The following is an 18,475-nucleotide window of genomic DNA, read 5'->3' as shown; positions in this document are numbered from 1 at the left end:
TTTTTGCTATTTCTGAAGTGAAGAAGCTGGTAGATGATCTCTAATTATTTTCAATTTCAAAAGTTCTCTGACTATATCATAATAAAATTTCTATATTATTTGGTCAGACTATTGTGTGCTTATCTTAATAATTTAAACAGAATTCTCTTTGTTTAGGTTTTGAGACAGATGCGAAAGTTGCCCTGGCAGGACCAAGAAGTGAAAGACTATGTCATTTGTTGTATGATAAACATATGGAATGTGAAATATAATAGTATTCATTGTGTAGCCAACCTCTTAGCAGGACTAGTGCTCTACCAAGAGGATGTTGGGATTCATGTTGTGGATGGAGTTTTGGAAGATATTCGATTAGGAATGGAGGTAACAAAGACTTTCTTTAAAGTCAACAAATTGGAGTTTGTGGAGAATTTAAATAACCTTTAAATCCTATTATTGAAAAATAATAATGTAAAAAACTGCCTTTTCCCCATATGATGTCATTTACTACTACTTCATTGAAGTTAGTGATTTGTTAACAAGCCCTGGTGTATCACATTTCCCAGTTTTCTCTCAGGCTAGTACTTGTGTTTTTTGGTTCTTCATTTTTGTTGTTTGTTTGGTTGTTTTTAAAGAGACAAAGTCTTGCTCTGTCACCCAGGCTGGAGTGCAGTGGCGTGATCGTAGCTCACTGCAGCCTCGAACTCCTGGGCTTAAGTGATCTTCCCACGTCAGTCTGCTGAGCAGCTAGGACTACAGGTGCACACCACCATGCCTGGCTAATTTTTAAATTTTTTGTAGAGGTGGGGTCTCACTGTGTTGCCCAGGTTGGTCTTGAACTTCTAGCCTCAAGCGATCCTCCTGCCATGCTGGGATTAGAGGTGTGAGCCACGGCACCCCAGCCTGGAGTGTTTTTTGCCTCTTTTTCTCAAGCCCTGTTAAGCTTAGTTGGGAAGACTATTTTAATTTTTGTTATTTCAGGGTCACAAGACTCAAGTTATAAGAGTCTATAAACTTACTACTTAGAAAAAAATTGATAATCATAAGAATTTCCTGTAAGCACTTCTCTCTTCCTATAAAATCCAGGCTTATGTTTCCTTAATTCGCTAATTATAGACAAAATATATTATGGGGGACTGAGAGGGAGATTGACATTTTAACTGTTTATAAACAATTCATTTAGTGATAGCTTGGTCCTAAATTTAATATCTAACATGTTCTTTTTATTCAAACATTTTAAAGATAGCCATTTCCTAGAGAGAGAAAAAGGACACCCAGCAGTGACCACCTTATTAGAAAAGGAGGAAAGAAATCATGTGTTGTTTCTCTGTTCAGTGTTCCTTTAGTAATTGATATTGTCAAATTACAGAGGGGAATTTAACCTGTTTTCAAATACATTTACTACTCTTTATTGAAAATCTGTTTTGTTGTTGTTCTTTTTTAGGTTAATCAACCTAAATTTAATCAGAGGCGTATCAGCAGTGCCAAGTTCTTAGGAGAACTTTATAATTACCGAATGGTGGAATCGGCTGTTATTTTCAGAACTCTTTATTCTTTTACTTCATTTGGTGTTAACCCTGATGGTTCTCCAAGTTCACTGGACCCTCCGGAGCATCTTTTCAGAATTAGACTAGTATGCACTATTTTGGATACCTGCGGCCAGTACTTTGACAGAGGTTCCAGTAAACGAAAACTTGACTGCTTCCTCGTATATTTTCAGGTATACATAAGCTGAAATATGCCGTTGAGCATCCCGTAATACATTGCATGTGTTATAAAGATATTAGAGAAGAAAAACTATTTCTATACCACATACATGCTCATGATTACATTATATTTATTCTTCATGTGAGGATGCTTTTAGAGATTTAAAAATACATGATGACTTCTATTATATAAACATTTAAATTGCTTACTACTTTCATGATAATAATTGATCATTAATTTTGGGAATCATTTTGATAAAGCTTGTGAATTTGGCACAGTAATTTATGAATTATGGTATTTATTATACTAATTTATTAAGTTACTTATGATTTTTATACATTGGATAATGTTCTTCTCACTCATCTGTATTCTGGTTTATGTCCAAAACTCTTGCTTCTAAAAGTTCTAATTTTTTGACAGGGGGAGAGGGAGAGAAAAGCCTATCACTTCTGGGGAAAATATGTTATTTTTAACACAGAAAGAAATATTTATTCATAAACTCTTGGGTTGTGCTTTCCATATCTTAATTTTGGTTATTTATATAAACTTGTGATTTAGAACAGATATACAGTATAGATTAAATTCAGATACAAATGCAGAGGCAATTCTGTAGCTTCTATAAAGTTTATATTCCAGAAGTTAACTTGTAGGTTGATTAGTTGAAGTCCAGTTACTATTTCCCGTATAATACAGTGCTGTAAATGTGGATTAGGGTGAACACCTTGCTATCAAGTGCTTCAGATGTTAGTGAATAAAGTACCAGTACCCATTAATGAAGAAAATAAATTTAATATTACAATATTTGAGTTATCAAAAATACATCCACATACTGGCTAGTGTTAAGTGGGGATAAATATTCTTAGGGAATTATAGTTTGTTAACTTTCTCCTACCAAACCTTCACAATAGAGGACAACTTACTACTCACTTATTTTCTGAATTGATGAGCAAAAAATTGGGAGAGGGGTTTGCAGATTATAGGGTCAGATTCCTTGTTGTATGTAAGGACTGTCTTAAGTTGGAGACTTTATTAAAAAACCACAGTTTTGCTGCAAAATGGCAGCTATAACAACATCTAAAGTAGAATTTCTTTCAGAAGAGAGTCCTTATTTGGATTCACTCTGGCATCCCAGTCTGAGAGAAAAGAGCCACTCAGAAATATCCAGGAGCAGAAAGAGACAAAATATTTTCCAAGTTGATAAACAGACAGAAACGCATAGCAGAGATCTGCCTAGGGAAATGGGAGGCAGACCTGAGAGATGAGTTCAGGGTGTGCTTCCTTGATCCTGGAGTGTACAGTTAAGTATTGGAAGGCCAGGTAGAAAGGGTAGCCTGGAGCAGGGCTTTTAGCTTTAATGTGCATGCATATCACCTGGGGATACTGTTGAGAAAGCACTTGGGAATATCTGTTTCTCATACACTAGTAAATTCTTGGGTTGTGCTTTCAGTTAATTAAATTTAGGAATTAGACCAAGTACAAAGTATTAATAAATGGATGGAACCAGGCTAGGAGTGGAGAGGGACAGAATCCCCACAGTGCCATATATACAGTAGATGTTTACTAAATGCTTGTGGATGCTTGGTAATATTTGTATATTTCAAAAATCATATCTTCAGATAATTTAATTGGCTCTTAAAAAATCAAAGCAGGTAACTCAGAAAATCATAAAAGTTTGTCAAAACTTTGGCTTTGAATCTGGTTATTTTTGTAAAATTAAATATGTAAACTCCATTTGGGCTGTGGGTATGGGTTTCTGCCTTGTTTCAGAGTACTTGGAAATTTATTTGGTATTTTATTTTTGATTTTTCCCTGCCTTTAAAAAAAACTGTGATAGTTACAATAAAAAGGTAATTAATAAAACCACCAAATAGCTCAAAAACTGTATAGAGGGAAATAATTGGATTGGAATCATTGCTGTCGACCATTAATAGAAATGGTATCTTGTACAACCTTTTAGTTTAGTTATTATAAGTAGGTAACATCACAATAAAGTTTATTATTTATAAATGTTTTTGTTACTAATTTCTTATAGCTAAATTTATTTTTCATTTGTTATCAGCGTTATGTTTGGTGGAAGAAAAGTTTGGAGGTTTGGACAAAAGACCATCCATTTCCTATTGATATAGATTACATGATCAGTGATACACTAGAACTGCTAAGACCAAAGATCAAACTCTGTAATTCTCTGGAAGAATCCATCAGGCAGGTGCAAGACTTGGAACGAGAGTTCTTAATAAAACTAGGTAAGCAATTAATCACAGAGAGAAGGTGATGTTTGGCAGATTGTTTCTAGAATTTGCTTTATAATGTTATCAGTCAGGGTTTACATTGTATACTTTGTATCTGTGATGTTGAGTTCCATAAAATCGTTAGGTAAGACCTGTGTGGAGTACTTGATTTCATTAAGTAATCTCCAGTTGAAGGAAAAGTCACTCTGGACTTGAAGCAAGTCCAAGTGATGGAAAAATACAGTCCTGTCAGCCTCTCTTAATTGTAGAATTTTCTGTTGCTAATATAAAATCTGCTTTTGATTAAAGCGTCTCTTGTTTATACATTGTATATTTTCAATAGGCATATTTCCTAAGAAAGTGCAGGCATAGAAACTCCAGAAGGAAGTACCTGTTAGAAGTTTGGAACTGTCCTACAGAATTTCAGACCCTTATTCACTGGCAGAGTTAAGGGCTAGAGGAAATTTCCTACTCGAAAGTTATCTGTATACTTTCAGCATCCTTCTGAGGTCGTTCTGGGAGAAGGTTAGCTGTTGAACAGCTCCCACTAGGGACTGTAGGAACTCACTGGCTTTGTCAGTAGAAATCAGTGGTGAAGGCTGTAGCAATACTAATTTGGTTTGCTTGCTCATAGTTCTTAGCCTGTTTTATTGTAGTCATTTCAAAGTGACACGTTTTCAGACTATTAAGCTAGTATTTTATTTCCTCTAGTACTTGGTACGTTCATGTCTATCATTAGTGCATCTGTACCATCACCAGTTTACTAATTGTATAAATTTACCACATATTACATATTGCACATCTGAAGAACTGCTTTTCATAGTGAAGGTATTTGTGGGTTTTTTCCTGTAAAACTGTATTTTCATATATTCAGCATATTGATAGGATTGCTTTCTCCAAAGGTAAATCCTCTTTTGGAGAATGTGATTGTTGTGATTTGAGCATTATTTTTAAAGGTACTACTCCTGATTGTGCAAGTATTAACTTTTCCTACTACTCAACCTTAAGGCATATGTGATTCTTATTCTTTGAACCTTGTCCTAAGTTACTTATTTTCTTTTCCTTTCCAAATTTCTAATTGAATAAATGATCATTTCAAGCAAAGTATTTATCACCTTACTTATTTTACTTAACTTTGTTGCTTTGAAATTGTTAAGTCTTAGCCTTGTTCTCTATATAGTGGGCATGTAAATGTTAGTGTGGTGACACTAATATTTATCCTGTGACAGTAAAGAGAACAGTTGTACTTTGTACTTTGCAGATCAAAGGGTTAAATTAAAGGACTTCAGCCTTCTTTAGAGGAGTCTGTCCTCATTTAGAATATGGAGAGGGGAGAATAGATGACCATTTGTGAGTGAAACTCTAAAGATGGTAGCAACTGCAATCAGTGTTCTCCCAAGTCTTCTCCATATTCCTGCTGGTTTTCGAGTATAAATATTAGGAAGAAAATCTATGCATAAAAATCAATATGAAGTCAATTTCTTATTTATCAAACATGAGATAATATAGTATTTTGCCTTTGGTAGTTTTTTGTTTTCAAACACCTGCAAATTCATTGTCTCATTTTAGTTTTGTGGTAACCCAGTGCTAACATAATAGTTAATGGGAAAACTGAAATCATTCCTTTGTATTTTAAAAATAATTTTTAATATTTTTAAAAATAATAAATGTTTATGACAGTAATTTTGAAAAATACCAAGAAAACAAAATCACCTATATTCTGTGCAGAGGGATAATCATGTCTTAATATTTGATATATAGTCTAGTCTTTCTAATTTTTTCATGTGTGTTTGCAGTTTTATAACTGGATTGGTTCCACTTAATATGTTACAAAATTTTTTTCTTGACGTTAAATATACTTTTAAATCTTTTGTTTGTTTATTAATTGGCAGTATTTATTTGTATGAATGTACCATAATTAATTTAATCCTGCTCTTTGACTCTTAAGTTGTTTGTAGTTTTATACCACTACAAATAACATTCTTGTGTTATTTTTAAGTGTACCTCTGATTCAGATAGAATTACTTGCTCAGAAATTTTTTAAAATTTAAGAACAAAACCAAAATGGTCATAGGCAATATTATTTAGTTCTGGTTTGGAAGTTCTAGATAATATTATAAGGAATTCTAATGAGAGAAGTAAAAATGAAAAAAAGATCCATATGAATAAATTATATTTTAAAACAAAAGAATATATTTCATAAATTAGAAATAAATTCAGTAGAATAAAAGGCCCAGAAGTAGTTCCAATTAAGTTAGAAATGATTTGGTATATGATGAATGAGGACTCTTAGAAATAGGCTGACAATAGATTAACATTTAGGGGAAAATTAAAATAGAGCCACATGTTATATCATCAAACTCCAGATAGATTAAAGAGTTAAATATTTTCAAAGGTTAAAAATAGATCTGGTTATTCATCAAATATTTGGAGAAGTGTTCGTGTTCCCAAATGATAGAAGAAAGCATACGTAAGTAGATAGTTTCAGGTGTTTAAAACTTTCATACAATGGTAAATAACTAAAATTAAAAGAAAATAGTTTCTGTGCTAGGTTATTATCACTTATATAAAGAGCACAGGCAAATTGATAATAAACTAGAACACCCCAGTAGATAAATGAGCATGACATAAATAAGGGAAGGCAGGGAAGAACTGGTGTTCTGACTGAGTACTGTTTGTCACGGTGATAGAGGTGATGTTACTCACATTTGACAAGTAAGTTAGATAAAGCCCAAATTAATACCCTAGGTTAACCTAGGTTCGAGGCAGAATTCAAAGACCATGCTCTTTCTAACTATGTGGAGAAAATGTTCATTATCTCTAGTAAGCAGAGAAATATAAATTAAAATAATCTGAAAAAAGGTATTACCATTGTTACCGTCTCTGTTATGTGCAGGCAAACCAGGGCACCAAGCAACTCAGATTAAAAGAGAACAGCATTTTATTTTGGTTCCTAAGTACACTTCTAACATTTTAATATTTTAAGTTTTACGGTCTGCATTTTGTATTTGGTTACCCATACGTCCTTTATATATTCATTTTTATCTATAGTGTTTATTTTACATTGACAGTTTCCTAGGGGTCAGCAACTGAATAATTATTATAGTTTTTAGCAAAATGCAAAACACAATACTTATAAATTGTTATTGAAAGTAACTTGCAATTCAGATGAAGATGTGTAGAAATAATGTGTATTTTTCTTACAAATTAGAAGTATGACTATCAAAACAAAGCTACATATATGTTATAGCTCTCCCCATGATGCACATTTTAAGTGGATATAACAAAGGTGTGATGGAGTTTCATGCGTCATGAGTTTATCACCACTGTGATACTTTTACTGAGAATGCTTAGGTTTATACAGTCCTGACTTCATATTTTTACCTTTGACAAGTCAGCAGTCCAAAGTTTTGCTTTTTAAAGTTTATATAAATCAATAAATAAATGAATAAAATCTATTGTTTATATCTACAAAAACTATTAAGTGATAAGCAGAAAATATCCAGGTTAATAGAATCTCATCTGAGACACCAACTTTTTTTTCTCAGTTATTATTTTCTTTTAAAATGAATCTCTCTGGGCTTCATTCATCTTCTGGTTTTTTCCCCCCAAACTTGAACATACCTGCTTTAATGATTCCATATATCTGTATTTTTGTCAGTTCTTAATCAGTTGCTTAGACTTAAGACACTGTAGTAAATTTTCATTTTTATTGATTGGCCTGGTTATTCAACCTCTGGGCTCCAGCATTTATCAAATAAGATGGTTAAATCACATCACCCCTGAAGTTTCTTCCTGCTCTAATCCTCTACGATTCTGTGAATAAACAAGTGTTTACTTAACACCTACTGTATATTTATTAATATAATATATGGCCTCTCAAGTTTTGAACATATGAAACAAGTTCTTTGTCCTCCAGGGTCTCGTAATCTAATGTAACATTTATGAAATCATTAGAAAGATAATAAGATGATGTATAATCACATGTAAAGTGCTGCGATAAATTCTCCATGTGCTTTAGGAGTAAGCAGGAGAAAAAGTAATAGATTGAAGTGCTCATTGATAGTTTATGCAGGAAGTAAAACTTAAACTGAACTTGAAGAATGGATGGGATTTGAAAATACTTACTGAGGGGTATTCTCTGTTGAACAGGGTATTGAATGAGCAGGGTCTCAAGGCAGTGTGCTCTGTAACAGGAAGAGTCTGACCCAACTAGGCGAAGGCTTAGTAGAGTTAGCGGGAAATAGACCTCGTGAGGCCATGTCATGCACGTCTTGAAAGTAGAGAGGGTAGACTGGAATTCACACAATGTTAAGATTGACTAGTGAGTGAAATGCGGGATGGACACAGGAGGTAAAAGCAGATTCAAGCCAGGGAGTTCCCTTAGGAAGAGAATCCTGTTGTCAAAGGGAAAAAAATACTCTATATGGTGACCAAGCTGCTATGTCTTTTTGTCCCCTTTCCTCAGTCCTAATTTGCAGATTAATAGCCAGACGTGATTTCTCCATTAAAGTGACATGATTTTATGTCTTTGAGTTTTTAGAGATTCTGGAAATACCATTTGGTAAACAGTGTGGTTGAGGTTGTATCTTACATATGGCTGACACTGCATCTTATGTGCTGCTACTTTTTGCTTTTGTTCATCTGAGACTGAGATAAACAGGATAATCCAGAAATTTGAAGCTCTAAGAAAAGAAGAAAAAGGACACGCACACACACACAATTTTTTTTCCTCCCTTTTTGGTAGTGGTTAAGAATGCATCAGGCCGGGCACAGTGACTCACGCCTGTAATCCTAGCTCTCTGGGAGGCCGAGGCGGGCGGATTGTTTGAGCTCAGGAGTTCGAAACCAGCCTGAGCAAGAGCAAGACCCCATCTCTACTAAAAATAGAAAGAAATTAATTGGACAACTAAAAATATATAGAAAAAATTAGCTGGGCATGGTGGCGCATGCCTGTAGTCCCAGCTACTCGGGAGGCTGAGGCAGGAGGATGGCTTGAGCCCAGGAGTTTGAGGTTGCTGTGAGCTAAGATAACGCTACGGCACTCTAGCCCAGGCAACACAGTGAGACTCTGTCTCAAAAAAAAAAAAAAGAAATGCATCAGTACTCCCTTGTTGAAACGTAGGCCTACACATTTAGTTTTAAAAATATTTCTCACAATACCTGTTAGTGGAAACAAAACAAAAATGTTTCTCACAAGAGTTTTCAGTTCTGTTCTTCTGTTTACCATTGTTCTGAGAAAATGGCTGCTGAATTATTTTACTTAGTACATACTTTTAAATGAAGTGGTATAATATAGAAAACTAGCCTTTATCTTTTTTTAATGTATTTTTCTCATTTCAAGGCCTAGTAAATGACAAAGATTCAAAAGATTCTATGACAGAAGGAGAAAATCTTGAAGAGGATGAAGAAGAAGAAGAAGGGGGAGCTGAGACAGAAGAACAATCTGGAAATGAAAGTGAAGTAAATGAGCCAGAAGAAGAGGTGATGACTTTTATTTATAGCAAATAGGTACATTTGTATAAGAGTATTTTGATTGTATGAACCAAGTTTTTTTAATACATAAGAACTACTCCTCAATTTTATTACAGTAAATGTACCTAGTAGTATATTTCTGTTATAAAATCTTTTAATTAAGAATTTTTAAAGAAAGTAATAAAATACTGATCACATAGCATTTTTATTTAATATAAGCAATATGAAGAAAAAAATTGTTTGAATTCCTGTATATCTTAATCTCACTGTTAAGTATGGACTTTTTAACCTGCAGGTTTTACAGTCAAATTACTGACTAGATATTAATGAACTTTCCTTTATTTTTCCCAGCTCTAATGGTATTTGAAATCTGAAATTCATTGTGTACCATAATAATTGACAAGCCCTTTGTGTTTCTTTGACCCTATTAGGCTAAATCATATGAAATTGTTCTTAACACCATTTTTGACTTACCAAAATGTCATTTGCATATAGTTCAAACTAATAGTTTTAATTCTTCAGTGTTTTCCTCGAAACCTGCTTAAGTTTTAAAGTTCCATCAAGTTGGGTGTGGTGGTGCGTGCCTGTAGTCCCAGCTACACAGGAGGCTGAGGAGGGAGGATCACTTGAGCCCAGGAGTTTGGGTCCAGCCTGGACAATATAGCAAGACCCCATCTCTAAAATAAAAAGGGGAGGGTAGAGGATCCATCAAAATGAAAGGATGTCTTTGATTTGCTTCATAATCTGGAGGTAGATTGGAAAATGGGTTAAGAGGGGTATAGAAAAAACAAAACAAGAAAGTTTTTTAAAAAGATAGGATGAATGAGGAGGAATAGAATACTAATGAAAATAAAATTTAAACCATGAAATTAGCACCTTTTCCCTGGAATTATGATTTTAATTAAATATTTTAAAAAGTTTAAATTTGTAATCAATATTTAAATGTTTTGGGGAAATTGAACTTCAATTTTAAAATTTTGATTTATTTGAGTAAATGGAATGTAAATGTTTAGAGAATGTAGGTTGTTTAATGTTTAAAGGAATGTTAAATAGATTTGTAAACTGGAGTTTTTAAAAGCTCCATTTAGAATTAAAGAAAAAGAATCAAGTAATTTTAGGTAAGTAAATTTTTCTACAGTTAGAGGTAAAAATTCGTAAAACTGTTTTTCCTTTAGCCCTCAAGGTTTGTAACTGTTATTGAATATTTGGTATGATTTGACTACATCAAATGAATAGCTTTGCTGTTAGTTAAAAATGAATGATTATGAAAAGGCAGTAAAGACAATAATGTATGGTTTTATAATTGGATAGTATTTACAGGCAGCGGAAAGACACCCTTAAGTATTTATGTTAGTTGCTACCACTTTGTCTTTGTAACCTTAGAACTCCCTTAAAGTAGATATAAACAAATTAATAAAAAATTTAGAACTGCAGTATGTTTCTATATTTTTTTTTGAGATTGAGTCTTGCTCTGTTGCCCTGGCTAGAGTGCAATGGCATCATCACAGCTCACTGCAGCCTCAAACTCCTGGCCTCAAGTGATCCTCCTGCCTCAGCCTCCCAAGTAGTTGAGACTACAGGCACATACCACTACACCTGGCTAATTTTTCTATTTTTTGTAGAGATGGGATTTCTCTCTTGCTCAGCCTGGTCTTGAACTCCCTACCTCAAGGGATCCTCCTGCCTTGGCCTCCCTGAGTACTAGGATTATAGCCACCGCTCCCAGCCTGTTTCTGTAATTCTTCTCAGTATGATAGATGGACATTATATTGCTTATTTTCAAAATGAGGTTGTCATAGAAACATTGAGTAATACAGTTTGAGTTGGCTTATTAAATATAACAATAAAAGGAAATGAGAAAGTATTTCCATTTCATATTTTCAGGCTAATCTTACGGTCATCTTTGGATTTTGCTACTGCACTGATTAGATAAACAGTATCTAATAAATCCAACATCCTTGGTAAATGTGACATTAAAAAGGACTCATTTTTTTATTAATTTCTCATTTGAAGAGTTGTGCTATATTTTCCCTTTGAATGCATTTTCTTCTTTTCAAACTTGAGCTTTGAAATTTTGACAGCTGTATCATTTTTAACCATTGCTTACTTTTCCGTTTTGAGAGTGAATGTTGTACATAATACAGTGTGTTTGCTGAGTAGAAATGCAAACAAAATGTTCAGGAGGATGATCTCTATGCACGCGTCTAGGAGTCAAAGGTGTGGTTCCTTTAAGAGAAAGGAAATTCACTTCTCCCGCCCAAGACCACTGTTGCCCATGACTACCCTCCAAACATAAGGAGAAATTTATTAAAGAAAGAAGATGCACTGATTATAAAGTAATAAGAGGAATGGATATTCTACAAATATTAGAAAGAAAAGGGCTAGAATTCAACTCTTAAAATGCTACCATTCTGTTTTCATCTTGGTCCTCAACTTTTTTAAACTTTATGTGACTTTTTGAAGTTATTCTTAGCACCTAACCACCAGAATATTTTCTTCTAAAGATCAGCTGTGTAAGTTAAAGATAACTGTTTAAAGTAAATGTTCTTATGCTAAAACTAATTTTCTGTAGCATTTGTATAATTTATCAACAGAAAGTACAAGATTAATAGTTATTACAGTAGCAATAGTAGTCATTTACTGAGCATCTATTATTCATGGCCATTGTCCTAAGCACTGTGTTTATATTATACCATTTCTCATACCACCCATGAGGTAGATGAGAAACTAAGGCAGGGACAGGTTAAATAATTTGCCCAAGATCTCAGAGTAGTAGGTGGCAGAGGCAGTATTTGAATTCAGGCTGTTTGCCTTATGCTGTGCTTTCCCTAGCCTGCTGTCCCAGCCAGCTTAGATTTTGTGGTCCATTGATGACCACCTCTTAATTCCAACCATTACTGTATTGGTGTACGGTGGGATTAGGACAAAGTTCTGGTTCAACATTTTAATTTGAAAAATTAATGCATTTTACATTGAGTAATATAAAACTTAAAGGTTGAGGATGGTTAATGCATTTGAGCTTAGTTTAGTTTGTGAATAGGAAGTGTCTTTTGAGTGTTAAGAAATAATTCATTTTTTCAAGGGCAAATTTAAGAGCGATCTCTAATTGCAAATTTAATTTTGAATTACAAAATTACTTCAAAAAGAAGTTAATGTGTTTGGAGAAAAAGATAATTTATTTGTGTCCCTTTTTTTGAAATGTTCACATTTTAGGAACTCTAAATAAATTTTCAGCTGTCTATAGTAAGTAGTAATACACTGTTGGGGTTTTGGAATTATTAATAATTACTACACCTATTAAAGATAATGTAACAAATTTAAATCATTTGTTTTCGGTATGTCTCAGTCATCTTGGCACAGTGAGGAGCACCTGGGTTCAGTGGAGCTCCACTGTGTGTGTTAAGCCCTTCAGAAATCCATCAGGGTTCTGCCCTATCTTATATTTTAAAACGGATTTCAGCTGATTACAGGAAGGCAAGGCAGTGTGACTGATGGGGAGGATTGGAGGATATAGTGCTTGAAAGCCACCAGTTAAAGCAGCAGAACAGCTAGCTCTTCTGCCTAATAGCAGGGTTTCCTTGGGCAAGTCACTTAACTTTTCTGAGCCCCAGTTTTTTCATGACTGAAATGGGGACAATATAGCTTATCCTTCCATCTTCAGAATTGGATAGAGCAAACAAAATGAAGTATGTGAGAGCACCTTCGAAGCTGAAGTGCATTATAAAATGTAATGCTATGCCATTGCTTTTAGCTGGTAACGATGTTAAATTTGAATTTTTTGTTGGTTTCCATTGCAGAGTTTTCCAAATGCGAGGTATTAAAGAACTACTGTGAGAAATTCAGTCTTTTGATATTAGTTTCAGAGGAGAAAAATGCAAAATGTTCAGGAAACTCATTCGCTTTGGAATTCAAGGAAGAGTTTCTACCACAGATCTCTATTATTAGATCAGTAGAAGGCAGTGAGATGGGTTTTCAGCTACAGGTTTGTAGTAACTATTGCCAGCTGACTTCGCCCTCCCATTGGAAGCAGACTATGTAAAGGGCTGAAACTTGAGAATAATAAATTATATGGAAGTTTTAACATCTTTGTAAGGCATGTAACGTGTGGTAACCCTTTTCAGTGTTTTAATTTTCTGATGTTAAATACTTTCAGGAGGGTTCCGATAATGATGATGATGAGGGAGAGGAAGAAGAGGAGGAGAATACAGATTATCTTACAGATTCCAACAAGGAGAATGAAACTGATGAAGAGAATACCGTACGTAGGGCTGAAAAATTTACTTTTTGAAATTATGCAGCGTTTTTATAGTATTTGAATTTTAGCCACTGCAGTTTATTCTTTTTATTATTTGAAAAATATTTCTTTGGAAACTCATTTTCAGTTTGTTTTCCTAACCATTTTCTTTATTAACAAGTTATTTTAACATTTAATAATGTTACATATTTTACTCACTTACCGAGTTATATCAAACAAGTTATCAATACAAAAAGGCTTTGCCATACAAAACATTTAAAATTTCTAGTCTGATTTTGTTGTTTTTTGTTCTATTCTAATAAGGAGGTAATGATTAAAGGTGGCGGACTTAAGCACATACCTTGTGTAGAAGATGAGGACTTCATTCAAGCTCTGGATAAAATGATGCTAGAAAATCTTCAGGTATTAAACGTTGCTCTATTCCAGAGAATCTTCTCAGTACAAAACATTGTAGTATATTAAATTCTGGTTAATGTGAGGATCTCTACTGTCTAAATGTCTGCTTCTGCAGCAGCTCTTCCTCATGCGTACAGCTTGCAGCTGCCAGTACTTCTTGCATCCCACATGCTGATTTGCACATTTCTTTGAGGTAGAGTGGGGGGAAATGCAGCAGATATAAGACTTGGAATTTCATTGTGCCAGTCTTCACCTTTTCTCTCTTAAGGCATATCTCTTTATTTCTAAGACTTTTTTCTTACAGCTTGTTTAGGAGCCAAACTGTGCAGAAAATAAACATTAGGGGAAATTTAATTTAGTAAATTCTTATGTTCCATTTATTATTTGAATAGCTTGTATGTAAATAGAGAAATCAGTTATTTAATGTTTCAAGATATGTTAATTTTTTAATATGAACCATATTTTATAAAAAGCTCCATCTAGCAGTTTTAAAATGACACAGTAATTTGGGGTAATTATTTTTTTCTGTCCTTAGAATAGATCCAAAACCTGGGAATCTAATAAAATGATAAAGATCATATTTTTTAATCAGTTAGGGGAAAATGGCCAATAAACAAAAATATAAGCTAGACTTCTATTTTATTTCTACACCCGAACTCATTGCAAATCTATCAAATAATTTAAAAATTGTAAAGACTATTGGGCCCTACATCAAGTGTTTTACCTCTGTTCTTCACACAGTGCTGTCAGATACTGTTAGTATTCCCATTTCGTAGGTAAAGAAACAGACTTGGAGAGACAAACTTTCTGGAGGCCACATGGCTAATAAGTGGTGGAATCTGTTCCCAGCCATTTTGCTATTTATTGTCTTCCAGCACAGAATGCCATAAGAAACTTGAAGAAATCACAGACCAGGAAAAAATTTTTATTATAGTCTACACAGCAAAGGGCTATAGCAAACCAATGAGAAAATACGAATGACCCAATTTTTTTTTTTTTTTTGCCTGGTAATAGGCAAAGTCATTGCAAAGCTCACTAGTAATCAAAATATATGCAAATTAACATGAGCTTTTCCCATTTATCAGACCATCAGATATTAAGATTTACACAGTGATAATATCCAGTGTGGTTCTCTGTGGGTAAACATCTGTATTTGGTAAATGTGAATCACTCCAGCTTTTTTGGAGGGAAATTTAGTAAACCTGTCAAATGGATGTGCCATTTGATCTAAAAATTTACCCCTAGTTAATAATTCACTTTATAAAGCTAAATACACAAAGATGTCTCATTGTTTGTAATAGGAAAAAAATTCTATTTGTCTATCAGTAAGGGACCAATTAAATAATAGGAGCATATCCATATAATCAGCTCTGTGTATACTCAAATAGAAAGATGCCCAAAATATAGGATTAAACAGAAAAAAAAAATATATTTAGTATAGAACAATATGCTTAGTGGTTGATTGTGTTTATATGTGTATTTTAATATGTGCAAGAAAAGATCTGGAAGAACGTCACCATTGTTAACAATTGTTGCATCTTGGGGTAGGGAGGAGAGGTAGCTGGAGGAATTAGTATGAATACATTAATTAATATATTTTTGTATTTAAATATTTTATGAAGAGAATGTGTTAATTTTATAATCAGCAAAAAACAGTAAGTCAAGATTCATCTAATACAATCCTTTCAAATTTTCAGTAAAAGTAAAAAGTCTTTATAAATCTGAGAGGACTTCAAGCAGATTCTAATAAATTGGAGCTTAAAAAACAAAAACAATAAAACACCACTTTGCTTGATTTGCAAATCTCTCGAATATATGAGGCGTATATCAAAAGACTATTTAAATGGTGGTAGAGCAATTTCAAAACCTTCAGGGCCTTTCAGCATTACTTGCCTGCCTTTGAGGAACCATATTCGGTGCTCCCCTCTTTCCTGCTCCATCCATCAGACATAGACAGTTATTTCCAGTTCCCTAAATGCAGCATGCCGTTTCATGTCCTTGCTTTTGCACCTGTTCTTCCCCTGCTAAATTCCCTCCATATCCCCCAAATGCTCTTTACCATCTGCTTGGAAGAAGTCATGTGACTTCTTTAACATTCTCAAGTGGCCCATTTCTATTCAGCCTTTCATGAAATCTCAGTGCCCACCTACTCCCAGCTGGGCACAGTCAGTCACTCCATCCCTACGCAGGTGATGTGCACCTCAGATGTATCATAATTTATTTATATATCCGTCTTAGCAAGTTTATGAGCTCTTTTAGGGTAGAGATTATGTCTTTTTAATATTACTATGTCTAAGCCTATAATACATGGAAAGTCCTCAGGGAAGTTTCATTTAATTAATTGGTTGAAAAGTTCAGTGTAAATGTTAAAAATAATTGATATTACCAACCAAGAAATTAATCTGAATGGTTATAGATTCCATTCACTCATGAATACTTCCTGAGTGCCCACTGTATGTGAAGCTCTGCTGGGGAGCCTGGGTGAAGGGAGTACAGTGGCAAGCCCGCCCCTCTGTTGAGGAGTCAGAGGACAGGCCATTGTGATACCTGATGGAGATAATGAAGGAAGATGTGGGCTCTGAGGATGAATAGGAGGGCACAGTGTGTTTTCGGAACAGGGAGATTCAGTAGCACCTGCAGCATTGTGGGCTTGGGAGAGGCTGGAGCAGTAAACAGGACCAAGTCACATAGCTCCTTCCAAGTCATATGTCAAGGTGTTTGTCGGGGGGGGGGTTGCGAGGGGCGGGAGGCGGGGAGAAATGCTCCCTGTTCTCACCTGCATTTTGGAAGCAGTACTCTGGCTCTTGTGATTGTGGTGTTTTAAGAAATAAGAACACTGAATGAATTGTTCGCAGTTTATATTTACATATATAGCCTAGAATGTTCATATACTTTTACATTTCTGTCTTTAAGCAACGAAGTGGCGAATCTGTTAAAGTGCACCAACTTGATGTTGCTATTCCTTTGCATCTCAAAAGCCAGCTGAGGAAAGGTCCCCCACTTGGTGGTGGGGAAGGAGAGGCAGAGTCTGCAGACACGATGCCATTTGTCATGTTAACAAGAAAAGGCAATAAACAGCAGGTAAGAAACTGTCTGCTATGTGTTTACAGATGATTGTTAGCTATCAAGTATAAGGAGAAACTTGGTGTGATAGGTTTTAAATTATCTTTTGCCTACAAGGGGAAAAGAGTTGAAAGCTTTTCAAGTGTTGGGTAGTCAAAATACTTTTATCCCTTATGTATCTAGAAGGCACACCTGATTTCTACAGAATGGATAAATGGAGAAGATATTTAAATGTTAAGTTCATGTATATTGATTGGTAAGAATATATAAATACCTTGACTTTCAGTGGGAAGGTTACATAAGTAAACTTAGGGTGGGGAAGGAAAGGAGGACAGTGACAATACAGCTCCAGAGAATGCCAGGTTCCAGGATTTCTCTTGAAAATCACCGGCATTTGACCCCTTGTCCTTCTCCTCCATTCTCATTATGCTTTTTCTCTCTTCTTTGCCTTGTCTTACATATGGTCCCTAGAACTGTTTCCCCAATGTCTGAGCTGTTACTTTAGGGATTCATACATTCGTCAAGTATTCATTGAGCATCTACTATGTGCCAGGTCCTAGTCTAGGTCCTGATGCTACACTGATGAACAAGATAAATCTCCTGCTCTTGTGGAACTTAGATCCTACTAAGAGAGACAAACATGTGTTTGCTGATAGTGAAATATGGTATGAAGAAAATAAAGGCCAGCTGTCAGACTCAACTCTAGGATATGGCATCATTTCTGTAAAATTTTTCCCCATTTTAACATTTCTGAAATCAGGCTGCCTCTAAGAGTTGATGGAATCTCATGGTAATTGACAGCATTTTTGTTTGTTTGTTTTATTGATAGGTAAAATAATGGTGCATCTTAGAATTAATGGAATGTGGCCAGGTGTAGTAGCATATGTCTGTAATCCAAGCCCCTCGGAAGGCCAAGGTGGGAGGATTGCTTGAGCCCAGGAGTTCAAGGTTACAGTGAGCTATGATTGAGCCACTGCACTCCAGCCTGGGCAACAGAGTGAGACCCTGTCTCTTGAAAAAAAAGAATTACTTTTTTGGAGGAGGGATCTCAGATTTTATTAAATATAATAGCTACCACAGTTTCCTCATTCATCTGCATAGTCATTTTACAAATAATTATCGTTTACCTGGTGTATACCAGGCACTTTTATAAGCAGAACATAACAGCAGTCAGCCAGAGCCCCTCCTCTTTGGGAGCTTTCGTCAGGTGCTGGGAGGCAGTCAGTAAAGAAATATGTACTGTCAGGTTGGGGAAGAGGCTATGAAGGGGAATGAAGCGCCATGAGAGGAGAGAAGGAGACAGGAAAGGGATGTGTGGTGAGGGGGAGACTGCTGATTTAGAGAGGATCCCTGCAAGGGGATGTCATCTGACATG

General features: G+C 34.9%; 1 protein-coding gene across 3 annotated transcripts in view; it reads left to right on the top strand.

The window, feature by feature from the left end:
• The window catches only part of UPF2 (UPF2 regulator of nonsense transcripts homolog (yeast)), a 137,625-nt gene that overhangs the window by 102,178 nt on the left and 16,972 nt on the right, over window positions 1–18,475 (top strand). For all 3 annotated transcript variants that reach the window (XM_012642200.1, XM_012642199.1, XM_012642201.1), the window contains exons 13-19: window positions 157–360; window positions 1,421–1,696; window positions 3,743–3,926; window positions 9,256–9,395; window positions 13,540–13,644; window positions 13,945–14,043; window positions 16,951–17,118. In XM_012642200.1, the coding sequence (XP_012497654.1) occupies window positions 157–360; window positions 1,421–1,696; window positions 3,743–3,926; window positions 9,256–9,395; window positions 13,540–13,644; window positions 13,945–14,043; window positions 16,951–17,118 (1,176 nt within the window). The remainder of the gene's footprint in view (window positions 1–156; window positions 361–1,420; window positions 1,697–3,742; window positions 3,927–9,255; window positions 9,396–13,539; window positions 13,645–13,944; window positions 14,044–16,950; window positions 17,119–18,475) is intronic.

This window comes from Propithecus coquereli, unplaced genomic scaffold (assembly GCF_000956105.1).
Source record: "Propithecus coquereli isolate 6110/MARCELLA unplaced genomic scaffold, Pcoq_1.0 Scaffold177, whole genome shotgun sequence".
Taxonomy (NCBI): Eukaryota; Metazoa; Chordata; class Mammalia; order Primates; family Indriidae; genus Propithecus; species Propithecus coquereli.
The sequence above is the reverse complement of the archived record's forward strand: the minus strand, read 5'-3'. Positions and strand labels throughout refer to the sequence as shown.